Here is a 26468-nt window from a genome sequence, read left to right as displayed (position 1 = left end):
TCAAATTAGCCTCACAAAGAGCAAGTAGGTCTGGTGGTCTTTGCAGGAGATAAGATTCAACAGAAGAAAAGTTACTTTGAAAACCACGAATATTAGTTAATGATAAAGAACTTGGTGATGATGATGGTTTTTTGTGTTTTATAGTTTTTGGTACTTTATTCATTTTTAAATTTTTTAAAGAACTTGATTCAAAGCACATATAGTACTCAGTACACTATTTAATAGTCTAAGCAATTGCCTCATTACTATTGATAAACCCTAAGCCGTAAAAATAATGCACACCAAAAGCACAAACAGGGATGCCATCCATGCGCAACATGACATTGTTAGTACTCTGATAATTTACGTCTGTTGATGGAATCAGCCTTTCTGAAAGCTACCACAGAGTTCAGGAATCCTGACTGCCAATCCGCCTCAGAACCATAAAACTGACTTTTAGAGGTGTACCCTCATTAGGAGATAATAGAATGAGTTGCCTAGTCTAAAAACAGAGACACAAGCAAAACCTATACATTGAGTCAAGAAGATCCAGCATTCAACATCCTAAACTGGAAACAATTTATTATAAACACATCTACGCAAGCTTAATAGATGAAGAAGGGGTGCGAACAGTGTGTAACAGAAAGGGGTGTTACAGAAAGTAGTACCTCTTGTTTCTCTTATTTGTTTCTCACAAATTGTACTTTTAACATGAGTTTTTAATTAACTGCGCCATAAGTTACATATTTGCTTTCACGAAAAATGCAATAACCTAATTAACTGCTTGTATGCATAAAGAAACATAGCATAAGACTTAACCTTGTTACAAAGCTCCTTGAGAAAGAGGGTAGTTGCGGCGATTAACGGTTTGTTACTAATTATTAAAGGTGTACCGGAATAGAAATTTTAAATTCCGGCCGGAACAAGAATAATGTTATTTTTAACTTTAGGATTAAAGTGATAGCCTGCACATCAGCATCGTGACTAAATAATGTGTGTGTGTCTATATATATATATATATATATATATATATATATATATATATATATATATATATATATATATATATATATATATATATATATATATATATATATATATATATATATATATATATATATATATATATATATATACATAATCATTAATTTGATTCTTGTTTCATTTAAACAATTGTTGTTTTTGTTTTTATAATTTTATGTATTAAAAGTTTTAACCTGTATAATATTTATATTTAAAATTATTACTTTTTATTTTTCCACTTAGGTTAAATATTGATAATTTTACTGTAATAAGCATCCTATATTTTTAACTATTTAAAATTTAAGTAACATTTAAAATGAGACTATCCTTATAGGCAGGTAACATTTTTGATGAAAAAAGAGCTAGTTTGTTGCATAAAACTGAAGAGCAACTCTTTTTGTATCACAATATTCCTAAACTTCCTTAAATTCTTACATAATTGATTATTGAAAATAAAATTATGTAAGAATTTAAGGAAGTTTAAGGGGAGAACAGGGTGAGATCAGACAAAAAAATTTGCTTGCGTGCTGCGCTTTAAATTTTCCACAAAAACCATACAAATCGGTTTAAAACTATAGTCCAATGAATTGTCATGTTAAATTATTGCAAAACCCATTATTTAACCATCAAATTAAGTTCAAGGGCTTGGTTTTTTAAAGTGACACTGTTTGTCCCATGTCACCCCATGTTGGGGTGAAATGGGACAATGGTTGGGGTGAAATGGGACAAAAATAGAAACAAATAATTTTAAGCATTATTTTATTGTTTATTCTACTCCTTATAAAACATAACAATACACAAAATTTATTTATATTTAACAAAGATAAAATACCATTCTAAATGCATTTGTAACTTTGTTCAACAGGTTGCTTGATGTTTAAATTGAGTCAAAATTACGTTGATGTCTGAGGGGGTAACTTTTTTTCTTTTTCTTATCTTTGTCTTTTTTTTTCTTTTACATTCTGATAAACTTTCAACTAGCTTATTTCTTGTTGGTGTGTCAGTCAATACCAGAGACCTAGAACATTTTCTTTTTGCACTTTTTCTCTTTGCCACCCTTTCACCCGCTTTTGGAAATGGCCTTATATCTTCTGCTGTCCAATGGTAGGCAGAAGTGCTGATTTGCTGTTTCTTTTCATTAATTTCATTAATAACTTCAGATACAATACACAGTGATGTGGGGATCGTTTGTTTGTCGGAATTGTCATTTGCTGGAATTGGTCGATCAGATACATAAGAACATAAAGAGTCGACATCACTGAAAACATATGGATCGTACGGGAAAATGCCAGCTGCTTTAAAACCATTTTGAATGTTTTGGGAAGTAAAGGCTCTTGTATAAGCTATTCCTAAATTTTCAGAAATGTTATATATCGTCATAGGAGTATTTGGATGTGCCTTTAACCATTTCTGTATTTATCCATCCACTAGGATTAACATCACCTTTTGTACATGTTGGTGCACCTTTAAGCATATAGCTACGAAAGTGGACATGAGGAAATATCAAAAACGGTGGAATAAAATTTCCAAGGGCATTAATGCAACCTACCATTGTAACTAGGGTTCCCCTTTCAGCAGAAGTTACCTGTCCTACTTACTTTACTCCTTTACCAGCAACCACTTTCACTGGCTTATGAACAGTTGTCAGACCTGTTTCATCAATATTGTAAATGCAATCAGCAGAAAAGTTATAGCGCTTCTGCACACTGTCAAAGTTTTTGAAGAAAGTATCTACATTTGTGCGATTGAAACTAGTTGTTTAACTGAGGCTGGTAGCTTCTGGCGTACGAATAGATAATTTTGTATGATTTAAGAATAAATAAAACCATTCAGTTCCAGCTGTTTCACTCTTTTTCCAGTTTTCTGGTATTTTAATGTCATTTTTAATTGCATATTGATATGCAAGTTGCTTTGTTTCTCTAACATCAAGTCCATAATGCATATTAGATGCTTGACGAAAATATATTGAAAGTTCATCTTCTTGTGTCGTATTAAAAATATATTTATGTTGTTCATCAAAGTATATGTTACTGTAAGAAGTTTCTTTATTAACCTTTATTTTCCGCTGTAAACTTGATTTTGAAATTGTATACTCTTGTGCAGCTGCTCGTAGTGATAAACTGCCAGATTTGACAGCCATCACAGCAGCTTTTATTGTATGAGCATCAGGCTTTAACCAACTTGTCACTCGTTTGTACTTTCTTGGCATCTGAAAAATTATTACTCATATTACTCACTCCATTATTAAAAAAAACTATGCTCTTTTTAATTGCATTAACTAAAATCCATATTAGGCTATACATTTTAAATTTATTTTAATGAAATTAAAACAGTATCACAACCCTGAAAAACTTATAATGCGATTAAATTTAATAAGGCTAATAGTGAAGAACTTTATTCAAACTGAATTTAAAATACTAAAATGATTAGCATTAAAACAATACTTACTGTCTTCAAAATACAGGAAAATTGTTAGATTTTTACATATTCGCAAATAATTCAAAAAAAAATACTTCTGAAACTTAAAAAACACAATAATATGAAGAAGCTATTGCAAAGCTATTGCTTTATTAAATTTTTCACTGAGATATTGCCAAGTCCCATCTCACCCCATGTCCCATCTCACCCCGTTCTCCCCTACAATGTATTTGTTTAGAAACTTGTATTTTTTACCTATAGTTTTTCTTTGCCCTGTAGGACAATGATTTTTTGATTTAATTTACACAGCCTGTGTCACATGTCTTAAGAAAAAAGTTAAAAATAAATTACGCCAATTCGGCATGAAATATTGTAATTCCGGCCGGAATCGGAATGAACAAACTTTGTCCGGAACGAATTCCGGTATTTCCCAACTAATAATTAATCCCATCGAATTGTGTTGACATATTTCGTAAGGATTATGAAAATACAAGACCGTAAAGATCAATTTTTGATAAACATTTTCCACTCATTAGGCACTTGGTTGTTCGTTTACAACCACATTTTTCTGTTATTTTATCGGTAAGAGTTTCTTTTTTATATAACACATAACTATTGCTACCCATTAAAAAAATATATATATCTTGTTTTTTAAACATCATCGCTCCCAACAAGGCTGCAAGCAACCACTAATTAGAGTTGAAAGTTACTGGAAGAGAAAAGATGAATATTGTAGAGCAAGATAACGATTGACGGACGAATTAAAGGATTGCAAATTATATGAATCAGGAAAGCAACATGAAGGAAGCGAATTCCAAAGAACTGATGTTTGAGGAAAAAAACTAGACGAATAAGAGTTTTTGCAGCACTTAGGAACAGTCACGGAAAACGGATGAGACTTAATTGAATGACGAGTAACACGAGAATAAATTTTAGTAGGTGGCACAAGAGATGGTAGCTCTTTAGAGCAGTGCCCATTATAGTATTTGTAAAAAAGAGAAAGAGAAGCAACATTATGACGATATGATAATGGTTGGAGGTTGGCTGCAAGAGCAGTTCCAACTATGTTTACAATTCGTTTTTTCATCTTATCTAAAAGAGAAAGGGTATCATTAGAAGATCCGCCCCAGATAGAGCAACAGTTTTTCATACAAGGCTGGATTTGAGATTTACAGAGATAGAGAATAGAATCCGGAGTAATTAAATGCCGAGCTCGATAAAGAGATGCAACCTTAGCAGATGCTAATTTTGCAACAGATTTCAATATATGGTTTCCAAGAATGATTGAAAGTAAAAGTTAATCCTAGAAGATGAAGAGTGGATGACTCATTGAGTACATTACCGATCATAAATATAGGAAGATCTAAATTATTGCGATAACGATTGGCTGAAAAAAATTGGGTTTTATCTAAATTAAAAGTTCAACAGCCACTGTGAGCCCCATGCTGTAGCATAAGTGAAATCCCTTTCAAGCTAAAATGCCCCCTCCAAGCAATCAGAGAGTGTTGCCTTCTTAAAACGACAAGAATAAATGGTTGTAACACCAGCAAAAAATGTCATCTTAGACATGAGAATATCTGGAAGAGTCCTAATGTAAATTAAAAAGAGTATAGGGCCAAGGATAGAACCTTGAGGAACCCCGAAGTTACAGAAGAAGACGAAGAGTGCTGTCCGTCGAGGACAACTTTTATACTACGATTGAAAAGGAAATATTCAATTATCTTAAAAATGCTACCAGATACACCATAAGAAAAAAGCTTATGGAGAAGACCAGCATGCCAAACTTTATCAAAAGCTTTTGAAATGTCAAGAGCGATGGCTTTAACCTTTCGACCTTTATCTAATGCATGATAAAACCTATCGGTTATTACTGTCAGCAAATCAGCTGTAGAACGAGAGGATTGATATTGATGGTCAGAAAGTAAGTTATTAGATTCAAGATGAGAAATTAAGTGTTTGTTAATTAAAGATTCAAAAACCTTACTTATGATAGGAAGAACACTAATGGGACGGTAGTTAGATGAATTAGATCGATCTCCAGAATTTTTGAAGATAGGGATAACGGATACCGCTTTCTAGCAGGCTGGAAAACAAGACTCTGCTAAGCACTTGTTGAATAGTTTTGAGAGAATAGACGACAGCTCCGGAGTACATTTCGGCAAGACAATAACAGGTATGTTGTCCGGGTCACAAGCTGTGGAAGAGTCTAAGCAGAAAATTGCTTTAGATACAGAAGCTGGAGTGATACGAATGTCAAGCAATCGATCTACCTATTTGTTGGCAATATCAGGGAGAACGGAAGTAACGGTTTTGATTGGCAATCGCAGCAGCACAATGTGAAGAAAACCATGAAGGAGAGTGAGGCATGGCCTGGAATCGTCGAGAAGGAACAAAAGATTCCATGCCAGCCTGAATCCACGAACTTATGTAAGAAGCACATTTGTTGACAGGAAGACGAATAATGTCTACCCAAGGGCCATCGCAAAGAAAATCACGGAAAGAGTCCCAGTCAGCTTTAAGGAAGTTGTAATAGGGGGATTCAGGTGATGGAGAAGTTTGAGATATTAGTTTTAGAGAGATCAAATTGTGATCAGAAGCACCTAAGGGTGAATGTGGAGAAACTGAGCACTGACTATGATCAGAAACAAGATATAAGTCGAGCAGAGAAGGTAAATGATTCGGATTGTCTGGAAAGCGAGTTGGAAAGTTGACTATTTGAGTTAGGGATTGAGAAAGGCAAAAGTTGTGGGCTTTGATGCCTACAGAATCACTGACACTAGAGCCAAGCCATTTAGTGTGATGAGCATTAAAGTCACCGACAACAACAATATAGGCTGATAGATAAAGAGAGAGAGGTTGGTTAATATGATCAGAAATAACATCAAAAAGAGTGCAGTCTTGAAATGAAGGAGAACGATATAGAACAAAGAGAAAAGCGATAGAGTGAGGTGGTGCTAAACGAAAGCACATGAAAGAATAGTATGATGATTCAAACCTAGTTTCACGACAAATGGGTGAACTCTTACCAATGTAAATACCCAGGCCAAGCATGTGACTATTGGAGTCTTTACGAATTAAAGGAATATAACCATTAACACTACGATCACAATATGAGACAGCCGAACTCAAATTAGCCTCACAAAGAGCATATATATCTGACTTTACTCTGTTCAACAAAAAACAGAGTTCTAAAGTTCAACATTACGTTAACTTTGAAACATTATTATCAATTTTTGGCTTACATTTACGATATGCATGTCAAGTTTGGGGATAATCTAAAATTGCTTATCTCTTTAGAGTTGTTTCACTTCAAAATAGAGCGATACGGATTATTAATTTCTGTCCGAGAAATTTTCCTACTGACATCCTTTACCTTACATCCAAAATTTTTCGCTTCTATGATTTAATTCAGTTTCTTAGTTGTTCAACAACAACATGGTGTCCTTCCTACTATATTACTTATTATATTCCAAATAGAGGACGTATATTCTAGATGAGGGTGTACTAGCAAAATATATAACATTTTAAGCACATCAGCATTTAAAAATGAAAATGTGTGTCGGATAAGACCTAAAATTCTATTTGCTTCAGAAACACACCTAGATATATGATTACCATATTTCAGATCGCTATTAAACATGACACCAAGATCATTTACACAATCTACCGTACTCAATTGATAATTAGAAACGCAATATTTATTGATATCTTTATTTAATTTATTACTTTTATTGACATGCATTATTTTACATTTTTCTTTATTTAGTTCTATATTCTAATTTATATATTTCACAACTACTTTATAGTAGAACAACATGTGGGCATAACCTAAGATCAGTCCCTTACAACAACTTAACTATCCCACTAAAACAGACAAGTAAACATGTAGTTAATTCTATTATATACCAGTGTATCCTATCTTGGAACACCCTTCCGAACACCCTAAAATCAGATCCCATCCTAAGGTTCAAGAATCTATTCTTTAAGTCTTTCTACCTAAAATGTTACGCTTAACTAAACTCTTTACATTTTTATCACTTTAACTATTTCTTCATCTTTACATTTTATATGTTTTCAATTAAGTCTGTTTTATTGGTGTTACTAAATAAATATTTATGAAATTCTACTTAATTGTGGTTAACTTTTCAATTCTAACTTACTTTTATTACGTGGTTAACTTATTTCATATTTTTATTATTTTTTATTTACTTATTTTTTTCTTTTAGGGTTAAGTCGGACACTTAAGAAAAAAGCACACTTAAGGAAAAAGCCCTGGACACTTAAAGAAAAAATAGATTGTGCATATGTACCAAAAAAAACAAAGTGTCAAAAGGCTTTTTTAAAAGTACAAACATTTATATATTGAATTAGAAACAAAAAAAAAATAATTATCGTGTATCTTAATAAGATACAAAACATAAAAGAAAAAATGTTAGAAAAAAAAGCATGTTTCAAAATTGGAGGGTAGCCCCGGACACATAGGTTAACCATGATTTTACCCGTGTGACACAAATACGATATATAATTAATAAGATATAAACTACTCTCAATGCATTTAAAAATAAATTGCTATTAAAAATTGGCTTTGATATATAAGGAATGGGAATAAAAAAAAATCATCATTTAGAAATATAAACATTAGCATTTTACTGATGGAAATAAATACTTTAAAAACACTTTTTTTAAATCTGAGGTCTTTGTATTGGGAATAAATGAATTACTATTATGGTTTTGTGTATTATATAAAATGTATTATTATCTATATAAAAAAATTTACTCAATTTTAATATGTAAACGAATCAAGTTGCCCGGAACCACCCTCCAAACATGTGTCCGATTCCACCCGATTATACCTCATTCACAAATACTAGTTTTAAAACTAGTGAATTAAAGTATAAAACGATTTTTTTTTTTTAATATTGTAAATACAAATGCATCTTTAATCAATAAAAAGTTTTTAGTTTACATAAAAATTAGATATATTAATATGCAAATCAAATATTATACGTAGCACTTCCGGTGGTGTAAACAATATCTTGCACTTTCAGACAATCGCTTTTGCATATTATGATAGATATTTTGCATATGCTATATTTTCACTCAGATAATGTTTTTACAGTATTTAAAATCACATAGCTTCTTTAGTTTAAGCTGTACATGGGATGTGTCTGGGGCTACCGGACTTTCCCCTATCTTATTTAGGTATTTGCGTTTTATTAGTGAATCACTATTTGCAATGACCTGTGTTTTATTGTAACATCTTGTTAACACGAAATATTGTTATTTGTTATCTTATCTTATACTTTTATTGTATATTTGTTTACTACAAGTATCCAATAAAATTATAAAAATACAAAATTTATCTAAAAAGCCTATGTAAATAATCGAACAAATGAGAGCAGTAATAGTATAGTAATTGAATAAATTTTAAAAATTATTTGACTTTCTCTTATAATAAATATTTAAGACATTTTACACAAACATTCGTATTATACTCGTCTAACCATTCTGAGATTAAAGTTGTTAAAAAACAACTGAAATGACTTGCTTGACTGAAATGTCTTTGGTTAATGTGGTTACTTCAAAGTAATAGCCATATATAGTCTATATAGATTTGTTTCCATCTACCATCATTCTGGGAGCAATGCTCATAGACATAAGTTCTTGAAATAGAAGCTTGCACGCATAAGGTATACGTATCTGAGAAACCTAAGATTTATTTAAAAAAGCATAAATGAGTGTGTCCATTTATATATACTTATATATACTCACACACATATACTCCATACAAGTAAATAAAGAAGAGAAAACAGTAATAAAGAATACATTAATAATTAATTTGGACTTAACTGGTCCGAAACCTAACTATCTATGTATGTACATTTCGCTGCGACTATCCTAACTAGTCTTAGTATATAAATAATGCTATTAAAATTATTATTTTTTAAACAATTATTTATTTAAATAATATTAATATTTACAACATTTAAGTCCTATTTATGGTTAAAAAACGTTAATGAACAGTGTTTATAGGCATATGCATCTAAAATGTATACTGTATATAATACGGTCTACTACATAATTTTATGCAGTATTTTATTTCACAAACAAGGGTTTTATTAAACTTATCTAAAGTTAAAAGATTGAAAGTATCCATAGTATAAATATTTTCTAAAAATAATGTCAAAAAAGTTATTATCCATTAAACAGTTTAGATTAGCTCTTTTTTTTAAACAATATTGTAAAGTTCACACAACGCATATTCTGTTTATAGGGCTCAGACTTTAAAACTTTAAAACTTAGAAAACCTTATTTTTCCATTCGATGTTGTTAAATATGACACTTTGATAAAAATATTTTAAATTTACTAATTTTCCTGGGGATTATTTAACATCAAACACAGCTTCACAAAAATTTTAAAAAGTTATGCAAAGCTGAGAGCGCTTTTTTTATAGAGAGAAAAATTTTAATATAGTTGCGTTGCGTTGGTACATTTTTTAATCTTTAAAAATTCAACGCGTTCAATTATTGTCAGGCCAAATGTGATGTTTCTGCTGATAAAAAAAACCGAATTTTATGGGTGGTATTCAAGATATTAGTTGCAAAAGTATTAGGTAACTATTGATTTACATAGCTAATGTCTAATATATCACATAATTATTTAAATATATCACATAATTATTTAAAGTTATGTAGTAACTTTAAGAAAAAAATTTCTAAACTTCACGACCAAAGACTCATATCATATCGTTCAAAAAATAGATAAAGAACTTTTTGACATAATCACCCAAGTTTCTATTTTACTATTGATATATATACAGTGATATTATTGAGATTAAAAACCTTTTTATAAATTAACCTTGTTACAAAGTTCACTGTTTGAAAGTTTCTTGTATAAAGACACTTTCAAAATAAAAACTAAAAACTTTTAACGTATATTAGTTTGGAATATAAAAGGGCAAAGTTGCAGTTTTTTCAAACTCTAATAACGGAACTAATGTACATACAATGAACGCTCTATATAAGCAAATCATTTGAACCAATTTCAATAAAAAAAAAGTTTCTTATAGGGAAAAAAAGGGTATAAAAATATTTACTGTTATTTCTTTTACTAAACTTACAGTTTAGTTAGAAAAGAAATAAAATATTTCTACTTATTTCTTTTACTAACTAAACTGTGCAGAATAAATAAATTTAGTTTTATTTTGCAAAAGAAAATATTTTATTATAATTATTATTATTATCATATAAGCGTAGTTAATAATTTTATCAAAAAAAGGCTGTATATATTAATGTATATAAGTTTAAATTAAGTATTATTAATGATTATTCAAGAATTATTAATATAGTGAAAATTAAAAGCTATATGTATATTAACTTAAATTAGTTTAAATTAAGTTTTTTAATTTCTTTTCATCTTTATAGAAAGACTTTTATAATTTTTTGACCCTCAAAAAACTAATAATGAGATTTTTTTATAAAAATTTTGATTGATTATTTAATTAACGAACTGACTATTACACAGACAAATAATCAGTAAAATGAAAGAACTGTTACAAGCTGTGTAAACTGTTACATGTAATAAATATTAGTTACATACAACACTTCTGCTCAGACAAAAAAATCTCTAATGAGAATTATAAATAAAAAACATAAAAATTAACGGAACTATAAAAGTTCTGTTTATATATATATATATATATATATATATATATATATATATATATATATATATATATATATATATATATATATATATATATATATATATATATATACATACATTTAAACAACTTTAAAATGTATTCTACACAGTAGAGTGCTCAATGTTCTTAAAAGAACAGAGCAATTATATTTTAGTAGAAAATCACTTAACTAATTTTTTTTTTATTTTACACTGTTTCATCAACAAAGATTCATCAGAAACCTGATGAATCTTTTGATGAAACACAATGTAAAATGAAAAAAAATTTTGTAAAGTGATTTTCTACTTTTATATATATATATATATATATATATATATATATATATATATATATATATATATATATATATATATATATATATATATATATATATATATATATATATATATATATATATATATACATATTTATATATAAATTATAAATAATTATATATATTATAAATTACTAATTTATATTATTATTGAATGTACAAGCAAGGTTGTATATATGATTAAGTCGCAAAGTACAGTGAACGCTCTCTATAAGCAACATTCTTTATAAGCAACCTCTATACAAGCAACTGTTTTTAGTTCAACTGTTCTGTATAACTTATTTTTTAAAGCTAAATATTCGAGTTAAGTTTAGGCTAATTCAGAAGTAAAATCAGCTATTCACAACAACATCAAGTTATAAAAAATTTTGTTATTGGAATATGTTTGTGTTTTTTGCTGCCAGTATTGAAGTGAATTTCTGTTAAATAGAATAGTTACTTGAATTTTGTTTGTTTTTGTTGATTAATATATTAATCAACTCAACCTCAAAGTTGTAAAAATTAAAATTATGTTTGTGTTTTGTGCTGTCAGTATTGAAGTGAATTTCTCTTAAATAGAATAGTTACTTGAATTCTGTTAGTTTATGTTAGATAATAAATAAATTAATATTTTCGTGCTTTAAATTCAACCATAAAATTTGAATCAGAAGAAAAAAAGATGTTTAATATTGTTAAAAGACTATCCATTTTAAAGGACATTGAAAAAACTATCCATTTTAGAAAAAACTATCCATTTAAGAGGACATTGAAAATGGTGAGAAAACAAAGGGCATTGGTAACGAAGTTGCTAAATTTACAATAAGTAGAGTAAAAGAAAATAAAGAAAATTTAGAAGAATATAAAACCGAAGCGTATGTAAATCAGAGTAAGATGAAGACAATAAAATATAGTGAAATTGACAATTTAGTGTTTTCTTGGTTCTTGGAGCAGAGACAATTAAACAATTTAGTTCCAAATGAAATGATAAAATTAAAAGCACTCAAAGTAAATAGATAAAATGTAGACCTGAAACATTTTTTGCAAGTGATGGATGGTTAACAAAATTTTAAAAATGCCACGGTTTATAGATTTTGTCTGTTTGTGGATGAGTATCTCTTACAATGTGGAGCTAGCTTATTCATTTAAAAATAAATTTTAAAATTATATTGCTGAAATGACTTTTTGCCTAAACAAATATATAATTGCGACAAAACTGGTCTCGTCTATAAAGCTTGCCCAATAAATCTAATGTTACAAATTTTGAAAAATCCCCTGCTGGAAGAAACACAATGAAGGAAAGAGTAACAATTATGCCACACATAAACGCTACAGGTATGCATAAATTAGATTTGATGATGAGAGGGAAATCAAAATCTCCATATTGCTTCAAAAATATGAATTTGCCAGTATATTACAAATCATCCAAAAATGCTTGGCAAACAAACACTTTTTAACAATTGGTATAATAATATATTCATACCTTTAGTAACTCGACATTTGGAAACTAAAAACCTTCTCGTAAAAGCCCTTCTCTTAGTAGATAGTGCAACTTGCCATGGGTCTGAGAATAATTTTACAGATAACCCGAATTTTAAAGTAATGTTTTTTCCCCCTAATAACACATAATAATAACACACCATTGTTGCAACCACTAGATCAAAATGTGATAAAATCACTAAAACAACGCTATTGCAAACATCTACTCATATGTCTTGCAGATGTTATTTATTTAGTGGTGCAGGCATGATATGAAATTTCCATGCCGGTTATATCTTTATTCGTCAAGTGATTAATTCCGTTAATTTTTATGTTTTTTATTTATAATTCTCATTAGAGATTTTTTTGTCTGAGCAGAAATGTTGTATGTGACTAATATTTATTACATGTAACAGTTTACACAGCTTGTAACAGCTTGTAACAGTTCTTTCATTTTACTAATTATTTGTCTGTGTGATAGTCAGTTCGTTAATTAAATAATTAATCAAAATTTTTATAAAAAATCTCATTATTAGTTTTTTGAGGGTCAAAAAATTATAAAAGTCTTTAAGTTAATATACATATAGCTTTTAATTTTCACTATATTAATAATTCTTACTATATTAATCATTAATAATACTTAATTTAAACTTATATACATTAATATATACAGCCTTTAATTTTTACTATATTTATAATATAACAATTATTAAAAATATTAGGAACAACAAAATATAAACAATTTTTTTTTTGTTTTCCCTAATTATTTATATATAGATGTACTAAAGCATCATCAATAGCATCAATGACATGACATATTATATACATATTTTGTTGTTACTTTAGTCTTTAAAAAGTACACACTGCTTTTCGAAAAACAAACCCTCTGTTATTATATAATCACTGTTCTCTAACATTTAAAGAATCTAAGCATAAGTAACAAATAATTTCCAAAAGTAAATTTTTCTAAAATTTTTAATTGCGCCATGTTTTAAAATTGCTTTGCGTTCCTTTGTTTAAAAAAAAAACTGATCTAAAAGTCTGAATTTAATTTATATAAATTATTTTAGCTTTTTTTAAAATTTTTAAAAGAAAAAAGGAAAAAAAAAACTTAAGCTTGCCTGAGTTTTGTTTTTGCAACTGCGACATTCAAAAGTGTTATTCCTGAGGTTGGCAATAGCAATAAGCCCACAAAGATTGCATACATGAACACGATATGCGTCAGATGCTTCAAACAAACGCTCATTTAAAAATTGAGCAGCACCATGAGCTATTTGACAATCACGCTCCATTTCACCAAAACGAAGTCCACCATCCCTATATATTTAAAAGATAAATCATCATGACCATTATCTTATTTATTAGAAAAGAAATAAATTATCTGGTCAAATAAAATAAAAAAAACAACAAAAAGGTATTTTTGCTACAGTTAGGGATTGCAACCCTAGAGGTTTTTCTCAATCCCGGGATTGAAAAACATCAATTCTGGGATTGATCCCGAGATTGAAAAACAGTATAACATGTACATAGTACTAAATGGAATAAAAACAGTACATTTTTAACCGAAAATATATTTATTAAATGAAGGCAGTTAAGAAAAAAATATTTTAATTTAAAATTATTGCAAGAGAGAAAAACATTAATTTAACATGTGAATTAATGTTAAAAAATGATGCTAGAAATAAGGAAATATATTATGTTTTATGCGCTTCGAAATGTAAATTAAGGAAGTACAAAGTGTCCAAAGTTACATTGTCTAAACAGTTAAGATTTTTTGTATTAAATATCCCAGTGGAAGAAAATGCCCGGTCAGCCTCGACACTTGTCGGTTTCAATGCCATTAGATATGAATAAGCTCTTTCTAAATAATTGCCATGTGTACCACCATTTTCAAGTAGTATTTCTTTTTAAATTTTTGATAACAATTTCTCATGTCTAACTGGTTGCATTGGTGATTGTCCATCTATAACACAATCAGGATTAATTACAACAGGATTATTTACAGACTCAGGTACCATTTCAGGTTCCTTAATCAAATTCAGCATATCTGAATCAACAGACGCTCTTACTAGAGCCGGAATGGAAGCATTTAATCTTTCTAGAATTTTTACCAAAAGTTTCTGACATTTAAATGAAGAAGGCACTGTAACTATTTCATCATCGACTTCAACAGAGATTTGATCGTTACACAGGTATTGCAGAAGTCTACTCATGAGTTTGGCGTTCATGCATACGAACCATTAAAGCTGCACACATTTCTTTGCTTATTTTATTGCCAGCATCTTTTAATTTTGTAAGCATAAAGTTAATTGCTATGGCTGTAAATAGGTTAGCATCTCGGTGACAAAGTGTTTCAACCAATGCTTTAATGAGAACTTAAGCTGTAATAATCTCTGATAATATCATCACTTCATCATGTGACAGAGCTATAGAATTATCTAAGACTAAGTAAATATCAATTAATGATTTTTGTACCAGTTTTTTACTTTCTAAAATAGTTTAAGCATTAACAGAAGGCTGCTCCACCGTGTCTTGCAGTTATTTATTAAAGACAGTTATTTTTAAAACTCAGCCTTAATATATTTTAGTCATTTTTGGTAGGTGATTGGCTAAATATAAGTATCAATTTGCATATTTTTTTATGACTGTTCCATAATGAAATTCATTTAGTTTAATTTTAGGTACTATATTTTCATGATTCTAGACTAGTAAATCTCCCTCAATTTTGTTATTCTTGGATAAATCACTTTCAGAAATTTCATTTTCAAATTCTGGCTGATTTGCAAAGTCTTTCTTTTTATTAAGAACATCATTTACAGTTAATTTACATAATTTGTCAAAAGACAAAGAAACCTCTCTCCTACCCTGAATTCCTTTTTCTTGCGGATTTTAATTTGATGAACTAAATCTAATCTTATTTTTTTACTTCTAAATGCCATAGAAGTTAGAGTGGCACGTAAATCTGTTGAAGAACAAATCATATTAAATGAAAGTCTGTCAGATGTCGTTACGCAATCAAGTGTACCATGAAGTGTTTTATCTTCCTTTTCGTAAATAGAAAAGTACCTTCACATTATGCACAGACAACATATTTACTTTGTTGAACCACCTCTGATTTTTAAAATCTCCTTGCGATTTGCAAATTTAAACATCGCTATCTGGCTTTTCTCATCTTGTAGAAAATATTTCCAAACAGCTGAACTTTTAATTGTAAAATCCACAAATGTCATGCTTATTTAATTTTGAGTTTAACTTCAGTTAAACTTAGGAAACAGAAAAAAGTTTATTTTACAGAATTACAGAATAGAACAGAATAACTAACGAACATGATATATGCAAAGATTTTCACTTTTTTTTATATATGCGAAGATTTTCACTTTTTTTTTCTCTAAATCAAACCTTTTCGATAACTATTTTATTCTACAACTAAAAACATAAATACTACAACTATATACTATTTATAAATTATTTTTTTGAGACACATAAATTGTTGCTATTTTATACATATTTTTATTACGTTTTTGTATTGTTCAATCTTAGGGAATCCCGGGATTGATATTAGACAATCCTGGGATTTTAATTACTAGTTACAGTGTTTAAATAAAAAGCTTCATATAAACATAAAAATCTAAATGCTTGTAATATCGTGTTGATAATATCACTCAAAAAACTTTCATAAAAAACTTTAGCAAAAATAACTAGTTAAATAAATTTTTTTTAAATCAATCAATACAACAAAAGCCCCCATAAATACTTTTTATTGATGTTTTTCAGAAAGCTCCATATTAAATCATCTAGTCGGTTGAATCAAGTGTCATCTGTTTGGTTTCATATTTTAAAACTTGATTCCTTTTTTTGAGAAAAATCTTTATTCAAAATTTCAGGCAAAAAAAAGTTGACATAAATATTGACCTCTAAAAATCTGTAAATGACCTGGATTTCATAAAATTTGTAAGACATTCATACGATTTCACAATATTTTTAAAACTTTTTTACCTAATAGAGAAACATCAGTAAAAAAAATATTACACTATGTATCCAGAATTGAAAAAAATATTAAAGATATTCTCGAAATGCTGAAATGTTTAATTTTAGGGATTATTGTTTTCTGGATATATTCAGATTTCTGGATATTTCTTTCTACTTATAGTTTTTCCGGATTTCCAAAAAGTTTTCTGTAAATACAAATTTAAAAATATTTTTGCAATATATTTGTTTTTTAATTTTTTCAGTCATAACCCATACAAAAAATAAGAAAAGTTTCAAAAAAATTGATGAAGCCATTAGCTTAAATTTAAGACATAAGTGACATTGAACAAAAAATGTTGAGAAGAAAAAATTTATTTTTAAACGAAGTTGCATTAAGAACATCAAATATTTTACTATTTGACCTTCACTTTCTGAAAAACTTAAATATTAGTTATTCAAGTTATTTTAAAGTCGTAACAACACTAATTCATCTGCAATACTTTTACATATATATATATAAAATTTATAAATTACATATAGTTAGATTTTATACAAAGCAACATAGCAGGAAATCAACGATCTTTAAATTGTAATAGTTCTCCTCTAAAATTTTTTCTATTTGTTTTTAAAACAAATGGTTAAAAGAAAAGTGTTGCACACATTAATGAAATGGTAAAAGGAAAGTGTTGAAAACATTAATGAAAAGGTTAAAACAAAAGTGTTGCACACATTAATGAAATGGTAAAAGGAAAGTGTTGAAAACATTAATGAAAAGGTCAAAACAAAAGTGTTGCACACATTAATGAAATGGTAAAAGGAAAGTGTTGAAAACATTAATGAAAAGGTCAAAACAAAAGTGTTGCACACATTGAAATAGTAAAGAACAACTATAATAATTGAAAGTCATGTTGTTGTTTATTTTTGTCCTAGCGGTACATATTCTATTTGTTTGTTACTATGACTAAAATAGAAAACTGTTAGTGGATGCTTCAAGTATTAGCGAAACATATGGAATTATTTTCAAAAATTGTGTTAAATGTTTAGTTAAAAGAAAAGAATCCATTCTTGTACAGTGTCATAATGGTCTCATTAAAGAAATGCCTACCACAAGAAAGATATCATAATGTTACAAAATATTTAAATGAGATTATCAAAGAATATAAAAATGTTGATAAATTACAAACAATGACAAACTAAAGATTGTATCAAATACATCAGAAGATTTTAATTTGGTATTGAGGTAATTAAAGATATACAATTCATAAACAAAAGAAGTAATAAGATGTATTTAATCCTAATGCTAATCACTAAAAAGTTATTTAGGGGTAGTCTATGTCAGTAAATGTATAATAATAAAAAAAAAACTATTCACCTTGATCGACCTTCCATAGGCTGTCTTGTAAGAATTTGAACTGGTCCTCTGGCACGTGAGTGAATTTTATCGTCAACCATGTGTTTTAAGCGCTGATAGTAAGTTGGACCAAGAAAAACTTGAGCATTCAACTTGCGTCCTGTGAAGCCATTATATAAAACCTAATAAAAAAAATGTTCTAATTCCTTTTTTTTTTAAATTCTTTATATAGAATTAAAAAAAATAATAAAACCTCATTTCCACGCAAGTGATAACCATATTCTTGTAATAAGCTGGAAACAAGTTGTACATTGACAGCATCATTAAATGGTGTTGCATCACCTATTTCACCTTTGTTTGCAGAAACCTAGAAAAAATTGATTTTTTATACAATTAAAAAAAAAAAGTTTATATATATACAAAAAAAACAACTGACAATTGAATTATTGATTTTAATACCATGTTATAGCTACAGTATTTGATTGATTATTTTAGTATGGTTACTTAAATTTACTTTAGCATGTTAAAAAATTATTTTAATAAAACTAGTTATTTTAGTTTAGTGGCTAATTATTTGAGTTTTTTTATAAAGAATATTAGTATATTAACTGGTTTATATATATATATATATATATATATATATATATATATATATATATATATATATATATATATATATATATATATATATATATATATATATATATATTAGGGATGTGACTTTTTGGTACCTCCAGTTTCCAATATAAAAAAACAGATGAACTTTGGTTTGAAAGTAATTGAAAAGTCATTGGTTTTATTTAAATTTTGAAAAAGGTCATCCACCATGACTCTTGATTACAGACTGGCTCCCATATATCAGTGAATTTTTTTTTTTTCAAAAGTATATCAACCTGGATCTCAAAAGAACCAGAATTTCATAGAGATTTCAGAAATAATAATGGTTTCAAATAAATTACTTAGATTTTATATACAAAAAACAACAATTTTTAACTAAAAATTGAAAAGGTCGTTTTTTATGACATTTTGTTCGTGGTATTTTTAAAAAAAATGCTTCAGTAGAAAAGATTATGAATTTTGAAATCACTATAAAATTTTGGTTCTTTTGATTGATATATTTCAAAACCCAGATTGATATATTTCAAAAAATTTACTGATATATGGGAGCCAGTGTGTAATCAAGGGTCATGGTGGGTGATCTTTTTCAAAAATTAAATAAGACCAATGGCTTTTAAGTTACTTTCAAACCAAAGTTCATCTGTTTTTTATATTGGAAACTGGAGAAACCAAAAATTTACCAAAAAGTTGCATCCCTAATATATATATATATATATATATATATATATATATATATATATATATATATATATATATATATATATATATATATATATTATTATTATTATTTTCTAAACATCAATAAATAAGAATTTCTCTCGATACTAAATTTATTTTTAAAAATAAATTTTTGCTGGATTGTTGTGACCAGGGTCTTCAGCTTAAAAGTTTTTTATGAACTTGAAAATTCAGGTCCAATAGGTCTTTCGTTTATGGTAGTTTTTACTGAATCTTTTCTTCAACATCTTGACAAAAAAACACTTAATACAGGGCTGAAAAACAACTAACTTATTGATTTAAAGTCATTTTATAGATATGTAGATGACAGTCATGTTTGAGTCCCTAATATTGCCCAGGCTGATCAATTTAGGACAATACTTAATTAACAGCATCCAAAAATACAATATACTATCAAATTTGAAAATAACAAAAAAACACTAAATTTTCTAGACATACATAATAAATAATAAAAATGGTAAATATGAATTTAAAATACACAGAAAAAATGCATTCTAACATTCTAGTTAAGGCAACATCAAACCATGACCCACAAATTTTAAATGGAATATTCAAGGGTTTCGTACATAGAGCATTTAATGTATGCAGTCAGAAACATATAAAAAATGAACTGAAATTTCATATTCAAGTATTTGTTGAAAATGGCTACAAACAGTCCAATCTCATAAAAATCATAAAAGAAATAAAACGAAAGAACAAAAAATCACTACTAAAAACATTGAAAATATCACCAGTACGTATCAAACGATTTCATTACCTTGGGTACCATTATTGTCTCCCAAATTATGTAAGGTATTTAACTTTATTAAATGCCATTGTAGCAAAAATTATATAGGTGAAACCAAAAATGCAAATAAAAACAGGCATGCAACAACACAAAAACAGTACAATAGGAAATAAAACAGAACAATCTTCATTAGCCACACACATGAGACATTGTACACAACAAATTAACTTGGACAGTTGCAGAACTCTAAAAGTTGATGCAAAAAAGTTTGATAGGAATGTTTGTGAGGCACTTGAAATACAGTACCACCATAACAAAACGGTATCAATTTAGATGAGGATTCGAAATACATGTACCCCTCAACAAAACGGTATCAATTTAGATGAGGAACAATATGTGCCAACAAAATTTTGGACACCATTTATGGCACACTTACTTCAGAAAAAAATGAAACCATCCAATTAACATAAAATAGAACTGCCGTTTTAAAAATAAGATATAAACAAAAAAAAAAAAACTTTTAAGCTGAAGACGCATGTCACAACAATCCAGCGAAAATTTCTTTTAAAAAATAAATTTAGTATCAAGAAAAATTCGTATTTATTCATGTTTATAAAATAATAATTTACATACTCTCATACATGATGTCTACATTCAAAAATAAAAAAATAAAAAATAAAAATATATATATATATATATATATATATATATATATGCAGTACTGTGAATAAGTTTTAGACCACTTGTATAATTTGACAAATTTGTATTTACAACTTTTTTCCTATGTAATTTTTTCAAAGCGTACTTAAGTTTAATAATATATAAGAAAAGTTGAAAGAATTATTATTTTGAATAAATAAACAAAATTTATGAGGAAACATGAGGGATTTGTTTGGCAAAAGATGGCAAAAGATATTAACACAGCAACTGGGGAAAATGTCAGCTCTTCTTTTATTCATCGCCACTTACTTAAATCAGGATTAAGAGGGTGTGTTGCAATCCATTGTAACGGTGTGGCAATAAAGAAAAACGACTTAAATATGCAAAACAACACAAAGATTGGGCCCAGGAAATGTTTAATCGGGTTCTCTACATCAATGATTCCAAATTCGAAATTTTTGGAACAAAAGGACGCCAATATGTTTGAAAAAGAGTTGAAGAAGGCTATCAGCCAGAGTGTTTAAACCCTACTATTAAACACAGAGGAGGCTCTTTACAAGTTTGGGGCTGTTTATCTTTATCTGGAGTTGATGATTTGATCAAAATAGGGGGGCGACTCACCGGGGAACGTTATATCCTTAACGTTAATATAAGAACATCATGCCGTTATATAACTTGAACGTTATATAAGGCATCATGCTGTATCATCCGGAATGAGACTAATAGGTCAAAATTTTATTCTGCAGCAGGACAATGACCCAAAACATTGTTCCTGAGTGGTAAAAAATTATTTAAATGAAATGGCAGAGGAAGGAGTACTGGAATTGATAACCTGGCCTCCCCAGAGTCCAGTTTTGAATACAATTGAGCATATTTGGAATTACCTGGACAGAAAGAAGGTCGAACATGCTCCCTGAAATGCTGAAGAATGTTTTGAAGTACTTCAAAGAGAATGGCACAACATACCCCAGGATTTTATAACTAACTTGTATGAATCTATTCCCTGGCGAATATTGGCTGGGATTGAGGCAAAAGGAGGACGTAGTAAATATTAAGATTTTTTTATGAAGTTTGACATTAAAAAGTTTGTAATTGCTCCATACTTTGTGTGAGATACATGTGTTTTAATAAGTTTATAATTTAGAACTACAAACTTAAATATTAGAGAAGAATTCTCCGGGATTCTTTGAAAAAATGTAAGTGGTCTAAAACTTATTCACAGTACTGTGTATATATATATATATATATATATATATATATATATATATATATATATATATATATATATATATATATATATATATATATATATATATATATATATATATATATATATATATATATTTATACATATATATATATATATATATATATATATATATATATATATATATATATATATATATATATATAAACTAGTAGTAGATAGTTTAAAAATAGTGATTTTAAATTGAGTTAAAACCGTTATGCATAAAAAATTTTTAAGAAAAAATTTAAGAACTTCCTATTTAAAATAGAAAAATTTGAAAGTTCTACGAATGTTTTGAATAAACATTTCAAAATATATATAGACATAAGAATGCCATATATATACTTTTTACTAGTGTGGGTAACACCAATATGCAATGCTAAAGATTGCTCTTGATAACTTTATGACAAGTAATGCATGGCCATGTTCGATGACAATATATTTCAGTTTATTGGGTGCAAAAACATAGCAGATTTTCTTTATTAAAAAGACTGAAACAGGGTAATTACTAACTATTTTGTATGCTAATAAATATCTAGTTGTGATTTTTTTTCTCACATAAGTTATTTAGATCTGACAGTTCCCAAAATGATTTTGAGTCAGAACTTGTATTTCCAAAGATAATTATGAATTTAAGTGTCCCATAACGGGTGATGCGGAAGTTATCGGACAAAATAAAAAGTCAATAACTTATTTATAAATAAAAAAACAAACTACTATTATATTTTTTTAAAATAAAACATTTATCTTTTAATAAAAATATATTATTTTTTATATGAAAAAACACCACCATCTGCAATTGATCTCAATTTTGCTCTGACGCCTTTTATATGCGACTGTAAAAAGTTTAAATCAATTTCTTGTAGTTTTAGTTTAATGCGATCAATCAAAACTTGCTCTGTTAAGCTTGCTAATCTTCCTCGCAAACCTTCTGTGCCAAATGTCCCCAAAAATTTTCAATTGGTCGTGCTTGAGGCACATTTGGGGGATCGGATTCTTTATCAATGTAATAGACATATTGGTCCATCCAATTTAGAGAATCTTTAGAATAATGAAAACTTGCTAAATCTGGCCAAAATAAATAGTTAAAGTCTCCATGATACTTGTGAATAAATGAAAGAAGTCATTTTTCTAAACATTCATTAATATAGATTGATGAATTGATCGCTACATTGTTTCGCTTAAGTGCGAAACAATGGCTCGGACATACCACGGTCAGATATGGCTATCCACATTAATAATTTTTTTGGAAATTTCTCTTTTCCTATAAAACAAACACTTTCTGGGCATGTCTTTTTGTTGTTTGTGTAGCATCCAGAATTTCCAGGCATGTTGTCCCCTGCAAAACAAAATTATTTTTCGTCATCGATGACTAGAAGCGATTTTGTGTTATAGAGTTGGTTAACTAGTTTCCTGCTTCTTTTCTTTGCCTTTATTTGTTGTTCTATAGTGTATTTTGGAGTCTTTTCACGTTTTCTATATTTAATAATCATTTTTTTTAACTGATGACCAATTGTCGATTGATTTACACCGAATTTAATACCTATATTTCTCTGATTGACCCCTTTTGGATTGTTGACAAGTCTCGTTAATTCGGCTTTCTTTTCTCTAGTCCAGGATGTTGGACGACCAGGGTGCTTTCTATCAGAAAACGATTGAACAGTTTCAAGTCTTTTTAGGTTATCATATATTGTACTTCGAGCAAATCCTTCCTTTTCAAAATGATTTACGATTTTTTTTTTTTTTATATTAGGTTTATTTACAAAAAACATTTTTAGTCGCTTTCGAAAAGATTCTCGTTCAGCTGCATTTAACATCATTTTAAATAATTGTGTTTCAAATAATAAAGTTTATATTTTATAGAACGTTTATGCCTACGTATAAAACCACTAAAACTAATCATTATGCTCAAATAATGAAATTAGGATTTGTCCGATAACTTCCGCATCACCCGTTAATTCCCCGGGGTAAACACAGGACATTTTTACCCTAGAAGATTTTACTTTAAAAAAGTACTATTTAAATGTATCTGGGATACTTATTTATGGATACCTTCTCAAGATGCACCTTATTGCGTAGTTATTATTGCATTTATGGTTGTAAATTGAGAAAATGGTTATAAAAGTCAAATTAAGACTGTATATTTAAAATAAAGAATATAAAATAAACTTATATAGTTATAAGTAACAAGACAATTTATACAGTTATAAATAATAAAGAAAGAAACTTATTACAAAATACCTTTCCTTGTAAGCATTCTATCAAATGTCCGATGGTCATACGAGAAGGGATAGCATGTGGATTTATGATAATATCTGGGGAAATTCCTTCACATGTAAATGGCATATCCTAAGGATAAATCACTGCAGCTTTACATAAATAATTTCGAAATAATAAAAAATACTAATAAAATCAAAATCTCTATTTACCTCTTGTCTATATGTTATGCCACAGGTTCCTTTTTGTCCATGACGACTTGCAAATTTATCACCAATTTGAGGAATGCGTACTGACCGAACCTATACCAAGAATAATCATCTCATAAAAAAACATTAAATAAATGAAAAAAAAAAAAAAAAAACGTTCTACAACAAAATGATGATAAATAAAAATAAATCATAACCATTGTAAAACATGATCAGTCTTCTCCATTTAGTCAGCACTTTTGCGCTGTCTTTTTGCCTTTGCCCACATGTCCGCACTTGCCAAAAAACACTTGCCAAAAAAAATAAAAGTGTTTTATTTTAAATTGCAATAAAACTTTTTTATTCATTTGTTCAACTTTTATGAAAAAATTTTTTAATCAGTTTATTTTTTTAATTACTTTATCTAGTAATTATTCAAAGCTATTTTTATTTTTGCTATTTTTATTTTAATTTAAATAGCAGAAGAAAAAAGAATTTTTTAAATTGCACAGGCTAACTTAAAAATGACCATCCTGCCAGTGCTTTTTTGTGTGCTGGCATTTAATTTCAAACGGAGAAGACTGCATGATGTAAGCATTTTCTGACAAAAAAAAAAATCTATTTAAAAACTTTTTCTTTTTTATTTAAAGTTCAATGTTCATGGTTACAAACTTGATTATGGTGTATGTGTATGCGTACAAATGTGGTTATGATGTAGATTATACCTTTAAATATGAAGACTGGTTTGGGTTCCAAACTTATGAGGTTAAGATTAGATTACACTTTTAAATGTTTTAGATGATACCTTTGGATGGTTTGGGTGATACCTTTGCATAGGCTCAACAAATTCTACTTTCTTTCTTTAACAAAATATACTTTCTTATTTAAAATATAGTATTATGAAAGGGTTGAACCGGTTTTTTAAAAATAAATACGTTTCTTAGTGTTCATCTATTTTTCAGATTAGAACTAAGTATTTTTGTTGATACTACCACTAGGAAAACTATTATTGATAGTCTAAGAGGTTATCTTACCCTTATCCACAATTACATTGGAGGTTTTCTCCTAGATAAAATGATGATATAATACCTCCAATTTAATTGAAGATAAGGGATAAAAAGATAAATAAATAAACTCACTTTTATTTTGCAAAATTTATAACCTTCTTCATTTATAGTAAGCATGACTTGATCGACAATTCCAGTTTCACTGGCCCTTAAGAAAGTACTTGCATCTCTCTTTTTAAAATGTTTAGCTTGGCTATCAGTTTCATCTTCATCATCTGGCAATGTGACAGTCTTGCCAATAATAACATCATCTCCACTAACCCTTGAGCCTGGAGGTATTAGACCATCATCATCAAGTTTATCATATATTGCCGCCCTCATACCTAAATGTAAGAAAGATTTAAAGATGATTTGAAAAAAAAATTAATATCTTATATATAAATTTTAAATAAATATTCAAGATAATAATCTAAAAAAATTAACTTACAGAATGATTAAAGATTAAAAAAAAAAATATTATTTATTAAAAAATTAACACAATAAAGTCATGTCACTGCAAATTAAAAAAAAAAATTATTTTAATTTTTGAGTTTATTTTGCTTTTTCTTGTTTTATAAAATCCTACAAAATATTATGATGGTAAATTATTATTTAATCTAAAGCCATTGGAGCCATTTAAAATAAAACCCTTGCATCCACTTATTTTTAACCTATTCTATTATAACTTGTTTTATTTAATGTAAGTTAGCAAAAATGCTTGAATATAAAGTTGAATAACATTTAATTGAACATTCAATAATTGGTCTAACAGATTATTGTTTTAATATTCAAATCAAAATATTTAAATCAG

The 26468-nt window shown here is 28.1% G+C and overlaps 1 protein-coding gene across 1 annotated transcript in view; it reads right to left on the bottom strand.

The window, feature by feature from the left end:
- Window positions 1-8845: 8845 nt before the first annotated feature.
- LOC100208869 (DNA-directed RNA polymerase II subunit RPB2) overlaps window positions 8846-26468 on the bottom strand; it is a 54991-nt gene continuing 37368 nt past the window's right edge. The window contains exons 15-21 of the mRNA XM_065793692.1: window positions 25751-26001; window positions 24636-24725; window positions 24448-24555; window positions 18468-18581; window positions 18236-18396; window positions 14016-14211; window positions 8846-9129 (exon numbers count right to left, since the gene is read on the bottom strand). Of these exons, the coding sequence (XP_065649764.1) occupies window positions 9025-9129; window positions 14016-14211; window positions 18236-18396; window positions 18468-18581; window positions 24448-24555; window positions 24636-24725; window positions 25751-26001 (1025 nt within the window). The 3' untranslated portion in view covers window positions 8846-9024. The remainder of the gene's footprint in view (window positions 9130-14015; window positions 14212-18235; window positions 18397-18467; window positions 18582-24447; window positions 24556-24635; window positions 24726-25750; window positions 26002-26468) is intronic.

The sequence above is a fragment of the Hydra vulgaris genome, chromosome 03 (genome assembly GCF_038396675.1).
Source record: "Hydra vulgaris chromosome 03, alternate assembly HydraT2T_AEP".
NCBI classification, from domain to species: Eukaryota; Metazoa; Cnidaria; class Hydrozoa; order Anthoathecata; family Hydridae; genus Hydra; species Hydra vulgaris.
The sequence above is the reverse complement of the archived record's forward strand: the minus strand, read 5'-3'. Positions and strand labels throughout refer to the sequence as shown.